This window comes from Marmota marmota, unplaced genomic scaffold (genome assembly GCF_001458135.2).
Source record: "Marmota marmota marmota unplaced genomic scaffold, marMar, whole genome shotgun sequence".
NCBI classification, from domain to species: domain Eukaryota; kingdom Metazoa; phylum Chordata; class Mammalia; order Rodentia; family Sciuridae; genus Marmota; species Marmota marmota.
The window spans coordinates 16,343,989-16,369,809 of record NW_025999982.1 but is presented as its reverse complement, the minus strand read 5'-3'; the positions used below and the strand labels follow the sequence as shown (position 1 = coordinate 16,369,809).

The window sequence follows — 25,821 nt, the reverse complement described above, 5'->3', positions numbered from 1 at the left end:
GAACACAAAACAGGCTCAGTCCCTTTAGACATGCTAAAGCCCAATTGAGAAATGTGTTTGTTCTTGCTTTCATTTTTTCCTTTCTCTGAATATTTCTTGATAAATGAAACACGAGTGGATTTAGTCTTATGCTTAGAAACTAAGCCAATGCAAACCATTCAAATACTAATTAATTTTGACAGGTGCAACTGCGTTTTTTGGTAAACAGAGAATGCCAAGAAATTCTATCCAACCAAATAAAAGTAAATCCCTTAATTTTAGGTTCCAGCACAGGTGCCTCGTATTAAACAAAGCCTATTTGCTAGATATGCACAACTAAGAGTTGGGCAAATCCAAGGGCTCATATAAAGAATTTTAAATGATTACATTACACTAAAGTCTGTAACACATCCATCGTCTCTCTCAAAAAATTTAAACCAAATTTTCTTCCTTCGGCAGAATTTTACTTTTAGTTGCTTTGCCAGCTTCCTTTCCTGAAGTCTTTCTTCCCCTTTAAAATCCATTACTGATCCTCCTTACCATTACTTCCTAAGAGGAAATTGTGTTTGATCCTTTAACAAGGTGTTTCAGGATCCCAAAGATGTGTGGTTGTGCTCATTACAATTAACATTAACCTCAACCTGCTTAACTACAGATGTGTTCCTGGTGGTCTCTGCCTGGAAGATATTAACAGAATTATGGCATCTTCTAAATAAACTAAGAAAAAGATTCTCAGACAGAAAAACAAATGGTAGTTAATTTATTTTACAAACAGATAAAAGAACTGAGACAATATACAGTATGGCTTAGGAAAGTTTTTTCATATATTTATAGTAATCACTTATTGACACAAATAAGCTTACTACATAATAAGGACAAGTTTATAAGAAAGGGATTTGTGGGGGTCCAGTTTGAAATGACAATAGCCACCTTAGTAGTAAGCATCATCTGGTCACCAGGAGACTCTGGTGGTCACCATGGTGACCATGTATTCCAAACTCTGTACAATAAGCAAATTCATTGTTAGTCAGCTAAGCATTTGTGTGGGACACTAACACCTGAACTGTCTCTTAACTGACTTTTGACATGTTAACAGTATTTGAGAAAGCCAAGGTGCATTTTGGTTGACTGTGAGATACCTTCCTCCTGCCGTAGGGTGAAGGGATTCTCCACAGTCTTTAATAAACTGCATTTTATATAATCCTGAATTTGTCTACTGCCTTCTTAGGTTTCAGTATAGTTTACCTTTGGCAGTCAGTTCTTATACACTCAGCTTTCCCAAAACAGTTTTTTGGTTGATTTTTGTTTTAAGGTCTAAATGTGCTTAGGTTCCTGTTTAATAATAATTTTTAAAAATAAAAGTATGCTTTGATGAAGGCAGAAAATAAATATTCAACATCTACTCCTTAATCAACCAAAGAAATAAAATTTGATGTTACTTTTAAAGTTAAAGATACCTGGCAAATCTTAATCACTCCACAAAAAGTTTGTGAGTTAGATAAAAGTGAAGGCATTTGGGAATTTCTCAAGTTCCAGGTGACTAGACAAAAAAAAAAAAAAAAAAAAAAAAAAAANGGAATTAGCATCAAAATTTCTTTCTGTAGGTAAAATGGTGTAATCAGTTCTTAATATTTTCTTATGAAAAATGCCTGTTATTTAGAGAGAACAGTATAATACTGTCAAGTACCCACCACCCAAATCACCACTTGTCAACTCATGACTATTCATCTTTCAAATCTATCTTTCCCTTTCCCTATTCCTGCTCCTCTCACCATTGGTGGATTATGGATAGGAAAACAACAAAATAAAATAAAAACAACTGTTAAAATTTATTTCTCAAAATGTATTCTACAGTTATAATAGTGTGTGTGTGTGTGTGTGTGTGTGTGTGTGTACGCTCGCGTGTGTATAGCATCATCTGTAACACAAAAGTTATTTATTTTCATCACAATTATATCTTGGTATAGCCATGCAATGAAATGTTACCAACAAGCTATGGACAAGAATGAGAGATCTAGCAAGGCATGGTGGATCATGCCTGTAATCCCAGCAGCTTGGAGGCTGAGGCAGGAGGATTGCGAGTTCAAAGCCAACTTAGCAAAGGCGAGGTGCTAAGCACCTCAGTGAGACCTTGTCTCTAAATAAAATACAAAATAGGGATGGGGATGTAGCTCAGTGGTCAAGTACCCTTGAGTTCAATCCCCAGTACCTCCCACCCCCCAAAAGAATGACAGAAGTATATGAACCAACAAGGAGATATGTTCAAACTATACAGTCAAATGAGATAAGTGATTTGCCCATTTTTCTCAGGATTAGATTTGTTTAAAGGAAGGAATAGGATATAATTTTACATATATGGAATGCATAATTGGTGGTACAGTCAATAGGGTAAATGGGTACTTACGTGAAGTGTGGGTGCTTTAAGACTGTTCTGAGAAAGTTCTGGAAGAGAGAGTACCCCACTACAATCCATTTGAAGCATCTAACATAGAAACAGAAAACTAGACATTATTTGAAAATATAGATATTGACCATCTTATTATTCTCCAAAGTTATCTTATTAAAATTTAAGCATTAAAAATTATATCTAAATTCCAGCAATATAATTTTTTCTTTTTTTATTAGAACTTTACAGTTACATGAAGTAGTTGGGTTCACCCTGACATACACACATGGGAACTAATCTCAGTTCATGAGCCCCCTTTTCTCTCCCCCTTTTCCTCTACTCCACCCTCTTCTCTCCCATTTTTCTTCCTTTACTCTACTAGACTTCCTTTTACTCATCTATTAATTTATATTCAATTGGTTCTTTATGTTATCCTATCCTCTCCTCCCCCCTTTCCTTTATTTTACTCTAGCTTTCACATATTAGAGGAAATATTTGATCTTTTAGTTTCTGAGTTTGGCTTATTTCACTTAGCATGATATTCTTCTCCATTTCCATCTATTTACCAGCAAATATCATAATTTCATTCTTTTTCAGCAACATATTTTTAAGCAATTACCTGTTTTACCTTCTCCTCCTCTTCTTCTACTTCATGTGCCACAATTTGAATTTTGTTCTTTAGTCTATGAATATTTTCAGTCATTGATTCTGTGGTCTCTACCATTTTATCTATTTCTTCCTGAATAAGAAAGAAAAAACAATTAATATTTAAATTAAATGTTATCAAATTAACTCCATTATCTATGTTTATATATGCATATACATATATAGATAGTCTTAAATACCTCATATATTAAGACAGTTTGGGAAGAAAATACTGAATTTTTCTGTTTCTTTCAAAAAACTGACTTCCTAGAAAGCTGTTTTGCCAATGTAATAATGCCTTATAAGGAAAATGAATTTCACTGGAATAAGGAGATATACTCTATGTCCATGAATGCTTCTTTAAAAACTTACCAAAGCTGCTAGTATCAGAGATCCTTGAAGACCCAAATGTGAGTCCAAGGACTGATAATGAGCACATACAGCAGCCTTCCTTGCGTATGATATAACTTCAAGTAACAGAGAAACTAATTTTAAAGTTTTTTCATTTAGTTAGGAACATTTGCATGTCTGCTATTTCAGTTTGTCAAAGAAGGCAATACTAGTCATTAGAGCTGGGATAGTAATAAAAAATAGTGACAGTTTCCCACAGACATGAATAAAATGAGTATGGGAAAAAACAAAGGAATGTGCTGGTTGTAGGCCAAGTATAGAATTAGTTAGCTTCCAGAATTCTAAAGAGTATTAAGTACTGTACTGAAATTCCTAGCAAGAGTTAATGACAGCAATGCTTCTGGGAGTTAGAGAACAATTAAATAGATCTTAAAGAAAATATTCAGAGGTAATAACTCTTAATACTGTTCAGTAATATAGCCAATGCTACATCAATATTATTCTGCAAATACTGGAAGCAGAATTGTTGCTGGCAATTATAGCAGTATTCTTCAAGAAATATAATATTTATGTAAAATATAAATTCTAAATGGCTATTTTCTTAAAAGTGCACCTGCAGGTATTGGTAACTGCCAATTACAGCTTTAATAAACTTCAAGAATTATAAATGGCTTTTACATTTTTAAATGAGAGTTAAAAACCAAACCAAAAGAATATGCAACAGGGAAAATATGTGTTCCACAAAATCTAACTTGTTTATTGCCTGGCCTGTTACAGGACAAGTGTGCCAATCCTTGAGTGTCTAAAATGTTGAGACTGAATTTAACTCACTAGAATGCAAACTCCACAGAGGAAGACTTTAATTCTTGGTTTTTTTTTGCACCAGGGATTGAACTCAGAGGTGCTTAACCACTAAGCAACATTCCTAGCCCATGCCCATCCCCTTTTTTAAGATAGGGTCTCACAAAGAAAAAAGTTACCTATAATAAGGATTAAAAGTTTTCATTAAAATTTTTAAAATTTTTTTTGTAGCATTGTTTTGCCTATCTTCTTTGAGTATTATTATCATTCTCATGCTGTTTCTTCATCAAAATTTTGTCATTCTTTTTCAATTCCTTTAAAAAACATTTTTTTTATGATTTAAATTGTTTTCTCAGTTTATCTTCTTTTTAATCATACACATGATCTGTTCAGTCTATTTGCTTTAGTGTTTCTGCTAATTTAACTTGCAAATGCAAACTATTTACCTAAATATCTAATTCTTTCCTGAATTCTGTAACTTCATTTATTGGTAGTTTTAACACTGATTTACGATATTTTTTTCCCACACCTTCTATCATTTTTTCAATTTCTTTCAACTCAGTTGAGATATTAGGTTAGTGTTCTTCTGTTTTGTGCCCTTGTCCTTTTGGCATGCTTTTTAAAAATTGTCTATAGGAATGCTATTTTTGTTCCTCATTTTCAACATTTGTTTATGCTGATTTTGAAACCCTATCGATCCATTGTTATGAAAGATCTGGAGATTAAAAAAACAATGCCTCAGCAGTTTTAATGTTATCTTCCCAGAATATGAGACTTTGTTCAGAGTTTCCTTTTCCTTAGCATCATCATTAAGAGCACAATAATCAATCATGTTATATAGGAGTAAAACTTGTGTTACTATTAACAGGTTTCAGAAAATTACTAACAATAACTCTAGGCTGTAGAGGGAAAAAGCAATGTTTCCAAGTAAGAAACACAAGAGAAAACTAATGTATACAAACAGTTTAAAAACTACTAATTTGAAGACCATCTTATGTAAATAAACTCTGCCCAAAACACCAGTAGTGCTTTCATTGAGTAACTGACTACCACAAGTCTTAGATGGTATTTGTTTCTGTCACATGGATGTATTATTTTAACTGTAAAACAGAAATGTTTCCTCGTATTATAAAAATCACACTATTGCTTACTACTTCTGAATATTTTTAATTGATTTGTGGATATATTAAATATTAAAATAACATTCACCACTATTATTCACTAGAATCTTTTTTTTTAATATTTTTATTTTTAGTTTTTCGGTGGACACAACATGTTTTTATTTTTATGTGGTGCTGAGGATCAAACCCGGGTCCCGCCCGTGCTAGGCAAGCGCTGTACCACTGAGCCACAATCCCAGCCCTCACTAGAATCTTAAAAAGATAACCTAACTGATATCATCTCAGTGTTTATTAAGTGGTGGAGGTGGTGCCAATACTAAAAAGACACCCTGATAAAGTAGTAACACTGGGGGTAGAAACTAAAGGTAGTATTACACTAGGAATAAATGAGGCAACCACCAAAACAAAAACAAAAAAAACCCCTATTTATTTATAATATATTTAGATCTGTGGCTCCTATCTCTTCCACTAAATTCTTAAAACTATGGAAGGCTGGAATGAATTACTTGAGAATTGTGAAAAATGCTAGAAATTCTTGGGGATATATTGTTTGCATAAAGCACTACTACCTCTACTACCTTGCAATCAGAATTGCTAACAAAGACCTAATCACCACATCTACAAACTACTTCAAATGTTTGAGGAGGACTGGGACTGTAGCTTAGTGGCAGAGCGCTTGCCTACCATGCATGAGGGACTGAGTTCCATCCTCAGCACCACATAAAAATAAACAAATACAATAAAGGCATTCGGTCCATCCACAACTACAAAAAAAAAAAAAAAAAAAACTAAAACTAAAAAAATGTTTAAGAATACTTGGTCCAAATTGTTTTAGTTTTTATAATTAATTGATAAACTTCTTTAAGGTTCTTATTTGTTCATATATCCACAAATTAAAATTCTTAAAGTTCACCAAGATGGCTAAGGTTATTTCCTATTAAGAAGCAATATAGCATAATGATTAAGCATCAAGCTCTAAAGTCAGACCGATGAGATTAGCATCTCAACTTGAAGCAGTTTGTTTTAAGGTTCCATTAGAAATAATAATGTATGTATTTTATTTCCCATTTGTAAAATGAGATAATTAAGGTTAGACTCTAACTTACTGTGAGGATTAAGAGATATAACTATATAGAAAGCCCTCAATACACTTAAGCTATGATAACAATAATATAATGATTATATCTTCTTGCCATATACAGGATGAAACTAATGTTTGAGATTCTATGGCATCTAGTGATGAATTCCTATAACTTTATAATTAAAAATATTAAGACAGTTATATTAAAACAGTTTGATAGAAAACAACAACAACAAAAATAGGACTATTACTTCACCACAATTATATCAGAAACATTTCAACTTCAGAGACCCCAAATCCAGTATTTATTACTGGAAAAATATTATGGTAATTCTTAAAAATATTTTTTAAAGTCTCTTTCTCTTCCCCCTAACCTTCTAATTATGGATTCTCTATTCAAATTCCATACCTGCAATAATTCCAGACCTTCTTCATTAGCTGTTTCTTGTGCCTTTTCCATTTTCAGTAGATTTGAAACATTAGTTAAATATTTCAGCTTTCTGGGAGGGACTTTCATGGTTTCACACAACTGTAGTAATCTTAAGAATAGAATAAAATATTATTGTTTATTTTTGTTTTCAAACAGTTCTCTCTCTCTCTTTTTTTCTGTCCTGATATTCATAAAGGCTATAACATTCTTCTACCAACAATGGCTAAACTATGGTAGAAACTCCTGTCCCTCCTTCCCCAAAAAAGTTCTGGTAAAATTTATGAAGAATTATCTCAGATCATGGCTGTTCACCAAAAGAACACTTTTTATTTTACACACTTAACAACTTACATGTATTTTAAAATCAAATTTTCCTTTTATTACCTATATATGTTTCTTTAAAAATTTTTTTTTTTAGTTGAAGTTGGACACAATATCTTTATTTATTTATTTTTATGTGGTGCTGAGGATCGAACCCAGTGCCTCGCACGTCCTACACGAGCACTCTGCGCTGAACCACAGCCCCAGCCCTTATATATGTTTTTTAAACTATGATGGCACATACGTCTATTACTAATTGTGAATTATTGGGTTAAGAGAGTCTACTAGTCAATTTACATTAATCATGCATGAGAGTTTTTACCACAAAGTTAATTGAACACCAAGAAGCGCATTACCTAAGCTGAGTCTGAGACTATATCCCAGAATTTTCTAACTGAAGTAAGGGGATAAAAGTATTTTTTCTCCTGTTTTTTTTTTTTTTTTTAAATAAAGCTGAAAGATGTATACTATAGGGAGCTGTATGTTTACGTTTTTAATCTAGAGAGAACAACTGATAGCTAAAAAGAACTAAAAGAATGGAGATAGCATGCAGAGAAAAGCAGAAACAAGACTAATATGTGAAAATAGGTTCCTGTAGTAAATATCAATTTGGCAGATGCTAAGTTAAACAAAATGAAATACATTTATTTACTGTAGAGATTATTATGTTAATATACCCAAATATAATTTGTCACAGATTATTTTTATTCATAGAATATCTTTAAAAACAAGTGTTTCAAATACGCTTTGAGAAATGCTGCTATAAAAATATTTATTCAGATTTCTAATTAGGACCTGGTTTAGATTCTAATGCTGCACTCTGTTGTGTCAGAAGTAAGAATATCATGGGATGATTACTTTGGTAACTAAAGAAAGTGAGTTGTGAAAGTAAAAATGTAAAGAAAATAGGCAGGCTTTGAAATATATATCTCCATAGCTACATGAAGAGAACTGCCTATCTGTTGAATATAATTTCATCTTTTCTGATACTCTGACATCAATTATTATGTACTATGATATTGTCATTCATATGCTAAGCAACACTGTTTGTCTTACATAGTTAAAAAAAATTTTTTTTTTTTGGTACTAGAGGTTAAACCCAGGGGAACTCAACCACTAAGCCACATCCCCAGCCCTTTAAAAATTTTTTTTTATTTTGAGACGTGGTCTCACTAAGTTGTTTAAGGTCTAACTAAACTGCTGAGGCTGGGTCTAGAACTCGTGATCCTCCTACTTCAGCCTCCCAAGCTGCAGGGATTATAGGTATGCGTCATCACGGTTGTCACTGTCTTATGAGTTTATATAGCTGGTTTTATTATACTTCTATTCATTAATTTTTTTTGGTATCCTCCTTGTTCTTTAATAGTGGCCATTATATCTTTATGAAGCTTATAAGCTTGCTTCTAGTAGTCCTTCTTTAATCTGTTCAATTTCTTTTAACAAACTCCTACCCTCACCTACCCCATTCTATCCCACTCTATTTTGCTACTATGGATTGAAAACTAAAGAAAAGGAAATAGAATTTGTGCTCAAAGGACTCATAGAAGATAAAAAACTAGTTCACAGACATTTCTGGGCTAACCTGAAACTGAGATATAAAACATGATTTTATGAAAAGAATAGTTGTGCTAATACTAGAAAAAAGTAATCACTGAAAATCATGGGCAGTGGTGTGGTTTTTAAGAACACTTGAAAAGAAACCTGTTAATGACTTGTCATAACATAAAGAGCAAAAATAACTTGGAAAATTATACCTGCTCCTTGTGCAAATAGGGTAACACAATATGAAGTAGAGGAAAAACCACAGAAAACGGTTAAAAATACAATAGTGAATTGTTAACTTCAAATTGTTAAAAATGAAGTCTAAAGAAGTTAAAGTTGAAATATTTTTCAAATTTTGACACAGGACAATGAAACATGGCAATAAGAGTTTTGTGATTCTCTGGTATTTTATATAAATTCTCTGAAACTGAAATTATTTCAGTAACACATGCAGCAGCAGTTTAGGTGAGAACACATATTTCCAAGTTGTGTACTTTAATAAAAAAAAACAAAACAACTTACATTTCATAAATGTCAATTTTAGCAACAGAAACAAAATCAGACTTTAAAAAATTAGTCATTTTTTAGTTGCATAACTATATTACCTTATCTTCAGGTAGTTGAGATGACATTGTATTTGTTCCTTTTCTTTAATTTTGTTACTCAAAATTGCTCTAGGAAAAAAATATTTTAAATAAATATTTATTTAAAACACAAATGAATATGTGTACTTTTTCTCTCTGAATCCTCTCTAGTGCTCCTCTTCACTAGACAGGCAGAATCAATCACTTTTCCTTTTATATTAAATATGTTTTAAACCAAAGTATAATGCAATTTTAAAAATCATTGTATTATAAGAATTTTTGTGTCTCACTCTTCTGATAGAATTTAGCTCTACAATAGCAGAATTCTGTCTTGATTTCTTTGTATCCCCAGTAGCATTGTAGCTTCCATAGAAAGAATCACTTTGAACTCAATTTCTTCCAGCATCCTTATTGACAGAACAAATTAAAATTTTTACAGAAAGCAGATAAGGCCACAAAGACTAGACTTTTATTTTACTGACAGAATCCTAAGTTTCAAAAATTAAAGAAGACTTTTTGCAGAAGGTTAATGCGCTCATAAGGTATTAAATTTATCTTCTTCTGAAACAGAAAAGGAATCCATCACTTTAACATATAGTGATATTTTTAAAAATGTCTATAGGAAACAAATAAGTAGGAACCAAATGAGTTAAAAGGAAAAATTGTATACTCACATTATTACTGATTCTATCATAGTTTGCAAATGCTCTCTGGTACTGTTTGAAAGAAGTTGCCAGGTTTTTCTCTTGTTGGATGCTATCTTTATCTGTTTTAGATTAGTATGTTTTATTTGTTCTGTTATTGATAATAGAAGAAGACTTTGATCAATTCAGAAAGCTTGCTTGTTTTTACTTAAAAATTACTTTTTCTAAAATCTAAAAACGTTAAGGGAATTATGAAAACAAAAAAATTCACTTTTATTACATAGCTATAATGTGCAAGGTGTTAAATATGAGGGTTTTTTTTTTTTTGCCTACTATTATGTTAACTGAAACACTAATATTGGAATACAAACTTCAAATATACTAGGGATTGAACTCAGGAGCACTTAACCACTGAACCACATCCCCAGGCCTATTTTGTATTTTATTCAGAGACAGGGTCTCACTGAGTTGCTAAGTGCCTCACCATTGCAGAGACTGGCTTTGAACCCACGGTCCTCCTTGTCTCAGCCTCCTGAGCCACTGGGATTACAGGCGTGCACCACCGTGCCCAGCTCAAATAATTTTAATTGAAGAACTAAGCTATAATTATTACAGCTTGGTACTCAGAAATGACTTGAATTCCTTAAGAACTTCACTAAGACAAGAAAATGATTTCTACCAAATACTGGATGGGAACTGGAACAAAACAGACTAATGGAACCACAAATAGATGTTCAGTATGGATTACATTGTACTTATAAGGAATAAACAAGAATACATAGTATTGGCTCCCGTAAATATCCGTTTGAAGAAAAACAATGTTAAAAAATTACAGATGTGCAGAGCATTACAAAAGAAAAAAGGACTGTGCCCTATGGAAGTATAAAACCAGAACCTCATCTTTGGGGAGGAAAGACACAAATCATACCAATGAAGAAATGATGTTCAATGGGGCTGAGGATGTGCCTCAGTGCTACAGCACTTGCCTGGCATATGTGAGGCCCTGGGTTCGATCCCTACCACCACCCCCCAACACACACACAAGGAAAAAAAGACGCAATGTTTAAGAAAACAACAACTTCAAACTAATTATTCCAAACAAACTTAGTGGTTCAAAACTAATCTATACAGTTATACAGTAGTGATAGAACATAAAGCATATTTGTCTTGAAGAGAAATAAGTAGGTTTGTCTCTATTCATAGATCAGTAATAATTCAGATTGTGATATGATTTTTCTCTAGTCCTATCAACTTAGTTGCATAGAAGCCTAGATGGTATTTTGTTGGAGATATACAGTAAAATTTCAGTTGACCAAAATAATAAACATATCTTACAAAAATCTGAATTTCAGGATTTATTATTATCTTTAGCTTTTGCAGAATCTATAAACAAGACGCTGAAAATTTGTTCACGGCTTGAAAAAGTCACACAGTAGATAAGATATAGGCAAGGAATACCTTCAGAAGACAAATTCTTTGGATGATTTTTATTTCTTTTTCCTGTGTTTCTAACCTAAAAGGAAACACACACAGAATTAAACAACAGATAAACATCATCGTAACAATAGATTTGTCATATATATTGAAGAGGATTCATATACCCTCTTGTGGGTAGAAAAAAAGTTGCTGGTATTGTTTCCACAGAAAAAAAAAATTTGATCAATTCATGTATTCTTTAATAGGGAAGGGCTGCTAGATATATGCCTGTAATTCCAGGCAGGCTGAGATAGGAGGATGGCTAGTTAGTGAGACACTGTCTCATAAAAAAAAAAAAAAAAAAAAAAAAAGGCTGTGGCTAAGTAGCTAAGCACCACTGTATTCAATCCCTGGTACAAAAAAAAAGGGGGGGGGGGCAAATTTCGTTAGAATTATAAATTTCCCCCCAAACTATTTTCTCTCTATGCTAATAAAAATCTACACTAAAAGACAGACTCTTGTCTTTTAACATAGAAATGTGATAAGAATGCATAGACTTTATTCCTAACCTTTGCATTTAAACATCTTAGCAATACCCCCAGGGACCCTTCTTCCTCCAAGAATTCTATGGTCAATGTTTATTTTTAGATTTGGAAGTAAGTAACAATTTTTATTTGACAACTTCCTAAATGTTAGAAAAGTTTCCAGACTATGAGATGAATTTTATAATTTGTACGAAGTCTGATCCTCAGACTTCAAACATTTTTCTCAAATACAAGAGATGATGTTCCTAATCAAAAGAGTACTAAATGGTGAGACCTGATATTTTCATTACCTGTTTCTCAGACAATTCCAGTTCCTCATTATTGATTTTTCTTTTTGAACTTCTTTTCAACTGTTGAGACTTCTTAGAAGCATTTGCTTTACCAGGCATCTCGATCTACATAGTAAAAGAGTAACAATGTTTTAAAAAGTGTGTAAAAATGAAAAGAACACTGAAAAATGCTAAAGCCTACACAAAGTTTTGTTATAATTTTTCCTTCTTTAAAAATAATAATTTAAATAAGTTTTAGGAAGAGTATTATATGTTTTTAATACATTTAAACATTTTAAAACAAATAATTTGGCATTTTTGTATCAGGAGAGCTAATTCAATTTCATTTTTTGAAATTGTTTCAATTTTTATGGCTTTAAAAATAATTTAAAAATGCTTTTGCATCTTTCACCTCCTATCCTCCATACGTTATCTCCATGTTAATATCAAAAAATTATAAAGAGACAGAAAATGTCAGATCAAAGAATAATATCTTCTGATTTTAAGTAATGGGTTTTCCCATTGTTCAATTTATGGAAAAGATGGGAGGAGATAATTTTTACGATTATATTATCAATGAATATTTGTGGATATTAATGTGACAGCCTGACACTTATAAGGATTTAAGTCACATTTAAATACACTATGTACATTTTAACAAGAGTACAAAAGTATACCAACTACAAAATACACATGGGAATGGTGATGTCAATGAGAATACTCAGAACAATTCCTTTTCCCTAATAGCCCTTTATCACCAAAGTCATTTCTGATAGAGGAATGAGTTATGTATTCTTATGCTAGACCACAGGAGTAAATAGGTTACAAGTTAGGTATAGTACACAAGGAAATATGTATACACACACACACACACACACATATATATATATATATGCATATATTGTTTATAGGTACATATACTGGATATATAAAGTACTCACCATTCCTTTTCTAAACATACTTCTCTCCTACTGGTAATTCTGCCATTCATGTACACACTGTCCCTTTGCCTGAGCTGCTCTCTCCCCTATCTTACCTATCCTCTCAGATTATGAGCCATCTTCTTCCCAAAACCTACCTAAAAATGCTACTTCATTTATTCCAAAGTTTATGGGCTCTTATGTCCTCTCTCATTTTACACTTACAGTTTGGATGTTATTCACTTTCTCTTAACATTCTTTACCCAATAATATGTAATTCAGCACTATTCTAAATTTGATTCTCAAATTGGTGCAATTCCTTTAAATACAGAAATTGAGAATAACTTCAGAGGTAATGCTTTGTTTTTCTCCATTCATTATGATGCTGGCTTTGGGTTTATCATATACACAGCACTTTTGATGAAGTTCCTTCTTGTTCTAGTTCTACACCGTTTTTTAACACGAATTGGTGATGAATACCATCAAAGGCTTTTTCTGCATCTATTAAAATGATCATGTATGCAACTTCAGTCCTCAATTACATTTATGTTATAGATTATATTTATTGGTTTACATATATTGACCCAACCTTGCATATCTGAATGAAAACAACTTAATCATGTTGTACAATATTCTTAATGTGCTTTTAAATGTGGACAGCTAATCTTTACTAAGGATATATGCATCTACATTCATCAGGGATTTTGGTCTAGTTTTCCTTCCTTGATGTATCCTTATCTGATTTTGTTATCAGCGTGATACTGTGTTCATAGAATGGATTTGGGAGGGTTCCCTTCCTTTCTATTTCATGGAAATACTTTGGAGTGTACTGGCACAAGTTCTTTAAAGATATTGTAGAATCCAGCTGAGAATCCATTTGGTCCTGAGTTTTTCTTGTTGGAAGGCTTTTTATTACCACTTCAATTTTGCTGCTTGTGTTTTGGTCTGTTGAGGTTTTCTCTATCTTCCTAGCTCAATATGGGTAAGTCATGAGACTAGAAATTTGTCAGTATCTTCTAAATTTTCCAAATTATTGAAATGTTTATGTTCAAATTAGTCTCTGAAGATCTTCTGGATTTCAGCTATGTCTATGGTGATATCTCCTTTTTCATCTTTAATTGATTTGGGTGTTCTGTCTCTCTTGGTTAATTCACCAGGGTATATACATCTTATATGTCTTTTCAAAGAACCAACTATATGTTACACTTATCCTTTCTATTGTTTTCTATTCTTTATTTCATTAATTTTGGGTCTGATCTTAATTATTTCCAGTTGGAATTAGTTTTTTTTCCTAGGGCCTTGAAATGTAACAACTGATTGTTTATTTGGGATTTTTTTAAGTATAATGTACTCTTACCACTCCTATTCAATATAGTACTTGAAATTTTAGTAATGAATAATTAAGACCAAGAAGGAAATTAAAGGGATATAAATAGGAAAAGAAGAAATCAGCTTATCTATTTGTAGATGATATGATACTACACATAGAAGATCCAAAAAACTCCACCAGACTTCCAGAGCTGAATTGAGCAAAGTAGCAATATACAAAAATCAATAGCTTTTCTATACAGCAATAATGAACTTACCTGCCCCCCGCAAATCTAACCAAATTTAGATTTGGTTAAAAGACCTCTATAATGAAAATTATAGGCCACTCCCCCGTACATTCCCCTAGGGCAACTGAGAATCAAACCCTGAATCATTCTACCTCTGAGCCACATCCCTAGCTCCCCAGTTTTTGTTGTTCTTGTTGATTTTACTCTCACTAGGTTGCTCAGGCCAGCATGGAACCTGGATCCTACTGCCTTAGTCTCCTGCCTTAGTCTCCTGCTTTGCTAGGATTACAGGCATGCACCACTGCATGCACGTTAAAGGAAGAAATTGAAGAAGACATTAGAATATGGAAAGACCATCCATGTTCTTGGATAGGCAGAATTAACATTTTTAAAATGGTCATATTATAAAAGCAATCTACATATTCAATGCATTCCCACTGAGGCAGGACCATAACCCCAGATTAAAACCCTAGGTTAAAGCTTGATTTTTTTGTTTTTATTTTTGGTTGTCTGAGTAGAAGACCCCACTCATGCTTAGATACCCATACATTCTGTTGTTGCCCCAAGTTTCCTTGACTACCCTAACATTAGTTAACCTCATTAAGTTGTTTTGAACCCAAGCAATTCTTTTGTTTTAAGGAACAAGTACAGATAAATTCAGGTAAACAAACACATTAAATAATCCCATTATGGGAATAAGAAATTAAAGTTGTGCACCTTCAATTGAGACAGAGAAAGAGAACAACCAAAGGGGAACTTTCCATTGAAAGGTTGGTTCTTCATCAAAGCAGTATAAATACTCCTAGGCAGTCCCTCTTTGGGACCCCTCCCATGCTGTAGGAGCTTTCCTTGCTTGCTTCTAATAAATCTGCTACTGAATTCTCACCCTCATCATTGTGTACTTCATTCTTTGGGTGCATGAGACAAGAACCCTCCAGCACTCACATGACCCTGTGTTATACCATCAAAATATCAAATACATTTTTCACACAACTAGAAAAAAGTCCTAAAATTTACATGAAAGAATAAAAGATTAATAATAGTCAAAGCAATTATGAACAATAAGAATAAGGCTGGAAACATCAAAACACCTGATCTCATATTATACTACACAGCTAGAGTAACAAAAAAGGTATGGTACTGGCATAAAAACAGACATGTAAATCAATAGAATAGAACAGAAAACACAGAGACAAATCCACATAGATACACTTATCTGATCTTTGGCAAGGGAGTCAAAAACATATGTGAGAGTAAGGATAGTCATTTAAACAAATGGTGCTGGGAAAATAGGATATTCATTGGCAAAGAATAAAACTAGATCCCTCTCACCCTGCACAACAAACAACTGAAAGTGGGTGAAAGACCTGAATATTAGACCATATATTTTACAACTGATAGAAGAAAACAAAAGGTCAATACTCCAGCACTCCAGCATATAGGCACAGGCACAGACTTCCTTAATGAGACTCCTAAAGCTCAAGAAATGAAACCAAGAATGGACAAGTGGGATGGTATCACATTAAAGCTTCTGCATAGAAAAGGAAACCAAGAGCGTAGAGAGAGTCTACTGAATGGGAGAAAAATCTTTACCAACTATTCTTTCAACAGATTAATATCCAGAATATACACCGAACAAAAACCACTTAACATTAAAAAAACAAAAACAAAACAGAATAACCCTATCAACAAATGGGCAAACAATCTATATAGACATTTCTCAAAAGAAGAAATACAAATGGCCAAGAAATATATGAAAAAAAATGTTCAATATGCTTAGCAATTAAGGAAATGCAAACAAAACTATACTGCAATTTTGTTTCACCTCAGATAGAACAACAAACATCAACAATACAATAATAGTGGGGTGCAGTGGCATATGCCTGTAATCCCAGCAGCTCAGTAGGCTGAGACAGGATTGTGAGTTCAGAGACAGGAGGATTGTGAGTTCAAACCCAGCTTTAGCAATGACGAGGTGCTAAGCAACTCAGTGAGACCCTATCTCTAAATAAAATACAATAGGGATGGGGATGTGGCTCAGTGGTTTAGTGACACTAAGTTCAATCCCTAGTGCCAAAAAAAAAAAAAGAGAGAGAGAGAGAAAGAATACAAATAATAAATTCTTGTAAGAGTGTAAGGAAAAAGCCTCATATTGTTAATGGGACTAAAATTTAGAACATCCACTGTGGAAATCAGTATAGATTCTTCAAAAAACTAGCAGTGGAATGATCCTATGACACAGCTATTCCGTTACTTGGTATTTATGCAAAATAATTAAAATCAGTATACTATGGTGATACACACATGCATATGTTTATAGCAGCGTATTTCACAATAGCCAACTTATGGAACTAGCCTAGATGTCTGTCAAAAGATGAATAGTTCAAGAAAATGTGGTATATATATATATATACACACACAATAGAGTTTTACTCAGCCATAAAGAATGAAACTATACCCTTTGTTGGTAAATGGATGGAACTGGAAAATATTATATTAAGTGAAGTAAGCCAGACTCAGAAAGTCAAGGATTGAATTCTTTTTCTTATATGTGGAAAACAGATGGAAAAAAAAGTGATCCCATGACAATAAAAGGGAGACTAATAGAGTAAGAAAGGAGATTCAAAGGGAGGAGGGAAAGAGGAGGTACTGTAGAATGAAACTGACCAAATTACACTCTGTCCATATATGAATATACACAATCATCCTCACTTTTATGTATACTTATAATGCCCTAATTAAAAAAATACAATGGAGACAAGTAGAGTAGAGGCAGTAGGGAAAGGGGAGGTACAGGGAAATGAGATTGATCGAAGTATGTTATGTGCATTTATGAATATGTCACAATGAGTCCCACCATTATGTATAAGTTATAATGCTCTAATAAAAACTACAAAAAGAAATTGAGCATAATAAAAGTTTCCATAACAATATGAAAAAGTAATTTTATGTATGTCAAGTCTAATCATAAAATAATTGACCTTGTTTTTTGAATCTCATTTTTCTGGTGTAATATTTAAAGAGTGGACTTTATTTTTAGACCAATTATAGTTTTACAGTGAAACTGAGCAGTAAATATAGGGAGTTCCCATATAGCCTCTGCCTATGCCAATCCACTCCAATTTCCCCCATCAACATCTAACACCATAGTACTGGAGCTGCTACAACAAACCTACCTTGTCATATGAACCCAAATCCATAATTTAGATTACAGTCCATTACTGATGTTGTACAGTCTATGGGTTTGAATAATAATTAATTTTAAATTGTATTTTACAAAAAAGTATCAGTTGTGCATGACAAGATTTTTTAAAAAAAAAAATCAGTCCTTTGTCAAGATTTTAGAAATAATTGTTTTAATACTTACTTGAGGTCATAAAACACAGCATAAAAGGTTTCTAAACCTCAGCATTATTAATATTTTGTATGGGATAATTTTTGGAGTTGTTGTTGTAGGAGGCTATCCTGTGCACTGTAGATATTTAGAAGTATTCCTTGTCATCATGCTTCAGAAGCTAGAATCCACCCACTCACAAAGAGTGAAAACCAAAAATGTCTCCATACATTGTGAAATTTCCCCTGGTGCAAAACTGCCCTATGTTGATAACCACTGCTATGGTGGTTAAGAGTAAGCCAGGGATGAGGATAAATAAATTGTCCAGGCTGCAAATCCTAGCTCTGCCACTTAACAAGCTATATAGCTTTGAAATAATTAATTCAGTTACTGTATTAGTAAAATAGTTTAATAAGAGTACTAACATCAGAGGTGTCTGAGGGGCTAAAATGATTTATTACAGAACATATAAAGTGTATAGAACAATACTTGGGTCACAGTAAGAACTCAATAAACAAAAGTCGTCATTTCTATCATATTGGGATAACTGTGGTGTATATAAAAAGAAACAGAAATTTTGTCCTGTTTCTGGATCCACAGGAAACCATAGCCTTGTCATAGTGACTAGAAACAGATATGGCAATTCCTATCTATCATGTGGTAACTGCTATGAAAGAGATATGACTGAATGAATACCTCAAATTTGATTCCGTGTACATGTAGGAATACACAGTATTTAAAGAAACCATTATTTGAATTACACTTTGAAATATTTAGCCAGAAGAAGAATGAATGAATGAAGTATTTAAGAGAAATCGGCAAAAGCAATGGCAGGTCAGAGGGAATGTAACTGGTGTCGACGGCAGGAAACCTTCAGCGAGGCTTTCACAGTGTAAGGTAGGAGTAGAAAGAAACAAGGCACCAAGGAGAGTTTGCAGTCGGACTGTACACCAAAGAGGGAGGTATCCCACGTAGTCTGGTTTCTCCATCACCTTGCTGAAGCTCAAATCAGGGTGCTCAACCCAGAGGGCACAAGAGGGTGCACGACCCCTGAAGAAACACGGACACTGCTCTCTAAAGCTGCACTTCGTTCACCACCGACTGCGCAGAGCTTCAGGAATGTGGCCAAGGAGGATGACCACAGTGAGGACGGTGCGCAGCTTCGCGCCCTGGAGAAAAAACAAATACCTCAGCCTTCGGCTCCTGAGTGCAGACCTTTTGGGACATCGGACATTTCCCCTTGAAAAACCGCCTCGCTCGTCAAACAGAAATCTCGGAGTTTGCTATAAACGCGTTGGCTACAAAACTCATCTCTTAACCTGGATTCACGACTCACCACTGACTGATTCTTCTTCAGTCTCTCTGGAACTTGTGCTCAGACTATTTCGCGCCCAAATAATCAAAAGCCGGAGACCCGGAATAACGTGAGAAGAAAGCGGAAATGCTTGCAGTAGAAGGCGGTCGTCCAGGCCTGCTCCTGACGTCATCAGAAGCGCGCTCGCAGAACGTGTGATTTGATTGGTCTGGCAGAGGGCGGTGTCAGCCTCGGCTCCCTGATTGGCCTAGGAGGCGTTCGCGCTTGCACTGTTGCCGGGACTTACAGATGTGTTGACCTCTTGGCAAGTGAGGGGCGGGGGCGGTGTGCGTGGGGTCTGCGGCCCTTTCCCACAGAGCTGTCAGCAACAAGTCCTCCAGTGAGTAGAGCTCTGCACCTGGGAGCCCGTCAGGCTTTCAGATACTTCCATTTTCATTTTTCTAGCTCGTCTCTGCTGTACCCCTTTTTCTCTTCTACTCTGTCCTGTCCTTCTTTTTGTTTTCCTTCCTACTGGAAAGGATAGCACTTTCCTCGACTTTCTTTCTTCTCAGGGTTAAATGTTCATTCAGGTCCTTGGGTATTTGGAGGCACCACTGCAAAGGTGCTCTTCAGTTCAGGAACAATGTCGCTGTCATCTCGGGCCACAGGAGTACCTATTAAGCAGAGCTCATTTTTCCTATGATTCCAGAGGGTGCCCCCCACCCCCCCCCCCCCCCGGCTCCATGGCAGCCTTCCTTCTAGTCTCCGGCTCATGTTATTAGAGTTTTTCCAAAAAGGCGATGAGACAAAACGTAGTTGGGTTAGGAGTGAGAGATGGAATAGGAAAAACAGGTCTAAATCGGCAAAGTGTAAAATATTTACTTGCTCTTGGCTTTGTCTAGAAAGAGGTCTTTTAGAAGCTTGAAGCGTGCAAGGTTTTAAGCCACTTGATTTAACACAGTATAATTTGTATTTAATGAATTCTTTATGCTAATATTAATTTGTACGTCCTTAGTTGGTAATATTAACTTACATCTCTAATCCGAAATGCCTGAACTTGGGAGGTAGCTAGCCTTTCTTTAGGTACCCACATGAACAGTCAAACTTGAAAATGGTTTGGTTCAGAGTTTTTTTCCTACGTATATTTTCTGAAGGTGAGAGGAAGAATTTTATCACCTCTATTTAACCCATTCTAATCATCATATTTGTTTTGCATGTTGCTTCTCTGAATGCTTGAAGCCTTTCCTGATGCATCTTCTAAGAAAATTCAGAAGTCCTATTGCCATCAATAGTGGTTATGTTCTTATTTTAAAAAATTTCCAACCTTCCCAATTTGCCATTTGGTTTCCAGGAAGTTTCTGTTTTACAGGGCTCTCTCCTGTCATTTGTCCAGGTTGAAGAAAGGTTCAGAGTATTTTGTGTGAAATAGATGTGGTACTTTCCATCTTCAATTTAGTCTCAGTTATCAAATTACCTTTTATATTATTGCTACAGGAATGGTTCAGTTATAGCTTCTTAATTTTTCTCATTAATCTTTTAAGCTAGTAAATACAAGGGTAGCTTGCAAAAAGATGGATGACAAGGACCCCCAGGTTTAATAAAATAAAAACCATAATACCTTTAAAACTTATGAGAGTTGTTTTTATGTTATTTATGTTTAGACTTTGTCCTAAGGACTTTTTACCTATTTGAGTGTATTGCATTTACAAAGATGTACCCTGATTCTTTATGAGCTTGTCTATTTTTTTTTTCAAAAAAAAAAAAAAGAATCTATACATAACCTAGTTTTATTTATTTTTATATACTTACAGAAAGCACATACTTTATAGTTTCACAGTTTAATAAATTTCCACAAATGCAATACGTCTAAGTAATTGGCATTCAGTTCAAGACTATCACCTCAATGGGTTCCCTCTAGCTCCCTTTCTGTACTAGCTACCATAAGTAGCCACTTTTGATATAAAAATTAATTTTTATTGTTTCCTAAATATTTAAATAGCTACATAAAAAATTCTGTATTTGCATATGCTGCAATTCAGTTATAGCTAATACTTCCACTAGTGAATTGTTTGTTATTTCATGACCCTATGGTGTTAGTCTTTTATGCTTCATTAAATCTAAGAAATGGTATGGAATATAGAATTTAAAATTCATTTATCTTGTGGGTTCACCAGTATAAAATAATATGGTATGATAAATTTATTAATCATGTTTGCATATAAAATAGTTTAAAATGATAATCTCTGTATACTGAGGCTGGATAACTCTAAAGTTATTCAGTAATTCAGATAAACAGTTTACTCTTTTCCTCTATGGGATTTTGATCAAGCCACTTTATTTCTTTATTTTTCTGAACTTCAATTTCTGTATCTGTAAAGTGATGAAATTGGCTCCATCACTTAATGTAAGACTCTATGCTAGTTATTAAGAATACATAGAGTGGCTGGGTATATGGCTCAAGTAGTAGCGTGCTCACCTGGACTGTGTGAGGCCCTGGGTTCGATCTTCAGCACCACATAAAAATAAAATAAAGATATTGTGTCCAGGGGCTGGGTATGTGGCTCAAGCGGTAACACGCTCGCCTGGCATACGTGGGGCACTGGGTTGATCCTCAGCACCACATAAAATAAAGATGTTGTGTCCACCAAAAACTGAAAAATAAATATTAAAAAAATTTTCTCTCTCTCTCTCTCTCTAAAAAAAAAAGATATTGTGTCCACCTTTAGCTAAAAAATAAATATTAAAAAAAATACATAGAGCTGGGCTCAGTGGTGCACACCTGTGATCCCAGCGATTCGGGAGACTGAGACAAGAGAATCATGAGTTGAAAGCTAGCCTCAGAAAAAGCAAGGTACTAAGCAACTCAGTGAGAGCCTGTCTTTAAATAAAATACAAATTAGGGCTGGGGATGTGACTCAGTGAAAGAGAATCCCTGAATTCATTCCCCAGTACCAAAAAAAAAAAAAAAAATACATAGAATACATAGCCCTAATGTTTGAGCAATTCGTAAACTGGAAGGAGCAAGATTACTGATGTGGCTATTTGGCCCAACTTCTGGATTCAGGGAGTCTGGAAAAATATTAATTAAAGGGAAGTTCTTTGAAATTAGGCTGTCAGTTGGGTATAGTGGTTTTCATGTGTAATCTCAGCTGTGGGAAGGTTGAGACAGGAGAACCGAAAGTTCAAGGCCAGCCTCACCAATTTTGTTAGGCCCTTAGCAAATTTGTTAGACCCTGTTTTCTTTAAAAAAAAAAAAAAAAGTAGAAGAAAGAAATAAATTAGGCTCTCTACATTCAAGTCTCTAAAATTAGGACAATATTGATACCTACCTGTTGGTATTTTCAGAATTAAAATTTCTGCTCTCTGTGAAGTCCTCAGGGCCTTCTGTGTGCCTGGCATATAGAAAATGCATGTTAAGAGATAATGCCTTAGCTGAATTAGCTAAATAAAAACAGGATATTTTAGGCTGAAGGGAGAACAGAACAAACTCATAAATCTTTGGCATCTGCAGTGAACTGTAGGGAATCCAGTATTTCAAGAATATAATATGTAGAGTACAAAGGAAGATGTGAGTTTGACACAGAATGTGGAGTGGACAAAGTCAGATGTGAGTTTGACAGGTTAGCAGAAACTGGTTATGGAAGTCTTAGATGCCTGTTTGATTTTTTTTACCACTTTTTTTTCTTTACCAGCTACAGTAATGCCTTTCATGAAGTAAATATTAATTAAAACTCTTAAATGAAAAAAATAGGAATTTATATTTTATCTTCAATATGATGCAGAACCTTTGAAAAATTTTGTGAGGATGTGACAAAATTTGCACTGGTGTATGGATTAGATGGTGCTAAGGCTGGTCAGTAAAGCCAACTAAGGGTCTAAAGAAGAAGAAGAATAACTAGAACAATTGTAAACGTGGAGAAAAGGAGCCAATATTAGGTGCAGAAAGTAGCAAAAGGGATATTTTAAAATATATGCAAACTATTTTTTTTTTATTTTTCTAGATCAGTTCTCAATTTCCTTGAGTATTTTCATGCTTCATCATGTTGAGGGCAAAGAATCAGCTTTTTTCATTTTCACCCCATTACCTGAAGCAGTTAAAAGAACCATCATCCTCCAGGCTCCGATGGATACGGTGTCTACATCAGCAGAAACCTCTTCATCCAGAATGGGCTGCCCTGGCCAAAAAACAGCTGAAAGGCAAAAACCCAGAAGACCTAATATGGCACACCCCAGAAGGGATCTCTATAAAGCCCTTGTATTCCAAGGAGGATACTAAGGACTTACCTGGAGAACTTCCAGGAGTGAAGCCATTCACACGTGGACCTTATCCTACCATGTATACTTTTAGGCCCTGGACCATCCGCCAATATGCAGGTTTTAGTACTGTGGAAGAAAGCAACAAATTCTATAAAGACAATATTAAAGGTGAGATTTTAACATGAGACATTATATTTCTAATTACACATAACTCCTAATCTTGGCTTTTTGGTTTTTTTGAGGAGACACTAATAATCTCCTTTAAGATATTCACTTTATAATTTTGTGATTAGAGACTATCCTGAAAAAAATGAATGTTTTTCAACTTCTGTGATTAAAAGGATAAGTGAGTTAGAACAAAGTGCTTATACCTTTATGTATAAAAGCAATTAGGTGAGGTGAAGTTGTATGAAGAAAAGACTTTTGCTTTACCTTTGAAAAGCTTTTAATTACTATTGTTGGAATAAGTATTGGAGGGGAAGATAGTTTAAATTATGACCAAAGAAAGTAAAAAGAAAATGATAATATATGGTAGATTCAGTGCAATCTTGTATTCATTCTCTGAAAATTATGTTTATAATTTCTTTTTCTGATCTATAATTAAATCATGTTGGTTACATGTTAAACTTGAGCATTCCTAAGTGTGTATTGTTAATGGAGGACTGAACATATGTTTAGTGTAGACTATATATTTATTTAAAAATTCTAGATGTGGTCTGGGGATGTAGCTCAGTAGTAGAGCTCCTGTCTAGCATGTAAAAGGTAGTGGATTCAATCTCCAGAATTACACCAAAAAACGGGGATGGGGTGTCTTTCATAATTCTGTTAGCTAAAACATCTTCTTCTGACCATGTTAAAGAACAAAAAAGTGAGTAAACAAATGCTCTTGTCTTAACTATATTTGAACAGCCCAATCTTTTCATGAGTTTTAGAAATATTTCAGTCAAAAACTGTCAAGAACAAACCAGGTGATTTGCCGCTTGAGCTTAAGCAACAAATCTCAGATAGACATGAGTATATGAGATACTATGATCGTTCTCTTCTTTCTCATTGATTTGGAACTCAGTTTTTACATTTTTAGCACATCAGAAACAACATCTAATATCTTTACTTAAAGATATCTAAGCATTAAAATGTTGTAAAATAGGGCTAGGACTGTGGCTCTGCGGTAGAGTGCTTGTCTAGCATACGCGAGGTCTTGGGTTTGATCCTCAGAACCAAAAAAAAAAAAAAACCCAAATAAATAATATAAAGGTATGTGTCCAACTACAACAACAACAACAACAACAAAAATTTTAAAAATGTTGTAAAATATACAGTAATGAGACAAATCAGTGTTTTGTGTAGTGTTAAAGTAAATCAGTTCATTTTGATGCCATACTAATCTTACATAATATTTCCTTATATATTTAGCTGGTCAACAAGGGTTATCAGTTGCCTTTGATCTAGCAACGCATCGTGGTTATGATTCAGACAACCCTCGAGTTCGTGGTGATGTTGGAATGGCTGGAGTTGCTATTGATACTGTGGAAGATACCAAAATTCTTTTTGATGGAATTCCTTTAGAAAAAATGTCAGTTTCCATGACCATGAATGGAGCAGTTATTCCAGTTCTTGCAACTTTTATAGTAACTGGAGAAGAACAAGGTGTACCCAAAGAGAAACTTACCGGAACAATTCAAAATGACATACTAAAGGAGTTTATGGTCAGAAATACTTATATTTTCCCTCCAGAACCATCCATGAAAATTATTGCCGACATCTTCCAATATACAGCTAAGGTATACTTCATCATTATATGTTTTGCTGTACTTGTTTGAATATAGGAGTTTTTACAGAATTCTGTGACTTCACTTGAATATAGGAAAGGTCTGAGTAATAGAGTACAAAGTCATTGTGTTTTATTGTTATTAGTTTTTGTCTTTGATGTATGTTTTATGGTCTGACATTAACCTGCACAATGTACATTTACTGTATTATCTTTATTGTTTAAATTTAATTTTATGATAATTGGTAGAGTCAGGGAAGTCTCATAATTTATAATTTTTATTTTTCTCCAGAATTCAGATATAGTTGAAATAGACACTGTTGTCAAGACAGATGGGCTCAGAATATCAGTGTATTTATGCTAAATGCAGGATTGAAAGATCTGAATTATATCTTCAACATCAATGGGGTCCCTAATATTCATCCCTGAATTAGATTCATCTTCCCTACTCAGTATTAGCTATAGAAATAGCATAGGAAAACATTTTCCTCCTCCTCCTTCATTTTCCTTTGAGCAGTTCATATATATTTCCACCTGTTTCTCAAATTTTACTTCTTGCTAGAATTGCTCTGCTTCT

The 25,821-nt window shown here is 34.1% G+C and overlaps 2 protein-coding genes across 3 annotated transcripts in view; one reads left to right on the top strand and one right to left on the bottom strand.

The window, feature by feature from the left end:
- Positions 1–931: 931 nt before the first annotated feature.
- Positions 932–19,225, bottom strand: Cenpq (centromere protein Q). The gene is made up of 10 exons (XM_048805731.1): positions 19,114–19,225; positions 12,137–12,241; positions 11,344–11,398; positions 9,916–10,036; positions 9,263–9,331; positions 6,774–6,903; positions 2,985–3,104; positions 2,384–2,461; positions 1,437–1,577; positions 932–979 (listed from the first exon to the last, which is right to left on the bottom strand). Exons 1-10 carry the CDS (start codon positions 19,150–19,152, stop codon positions 932–934), a joined length of 906 nt encoding a protein of 301 aa, XP_048661688.1. The 5' UTR covers positions 19,153–19,225.
- Positions 19,226–19,469: 244 nt separating this feature from the next.
- Positions 19,470–25,821, top strand: part of Mmut (methylmalonyl-CoA mutase) — a 33,488-nt gene continuing 27,136 nt past the window's right edge. For both annotated transcript variants that reach the window (XM_015487839.2, XM_015487840.2), the window contains exons 1-3: positions 19,470–19,619; positions 23,221–23,644; positions 24,890–25,257. In XM_015487839.2, coding sequence (XP_015343325.1) covers positions 23,260–23,644; positions 24,890–25,257 — 753 coding nt within the window. In that variant the 5' untranslated portion in view covers positions 19,470–19,619; positions 23,221–23,259. The remainder of the gene's footprint in view (positions 19,620–23,220; positions 23,645–24,889; positions 25,258–25,821) is intronic.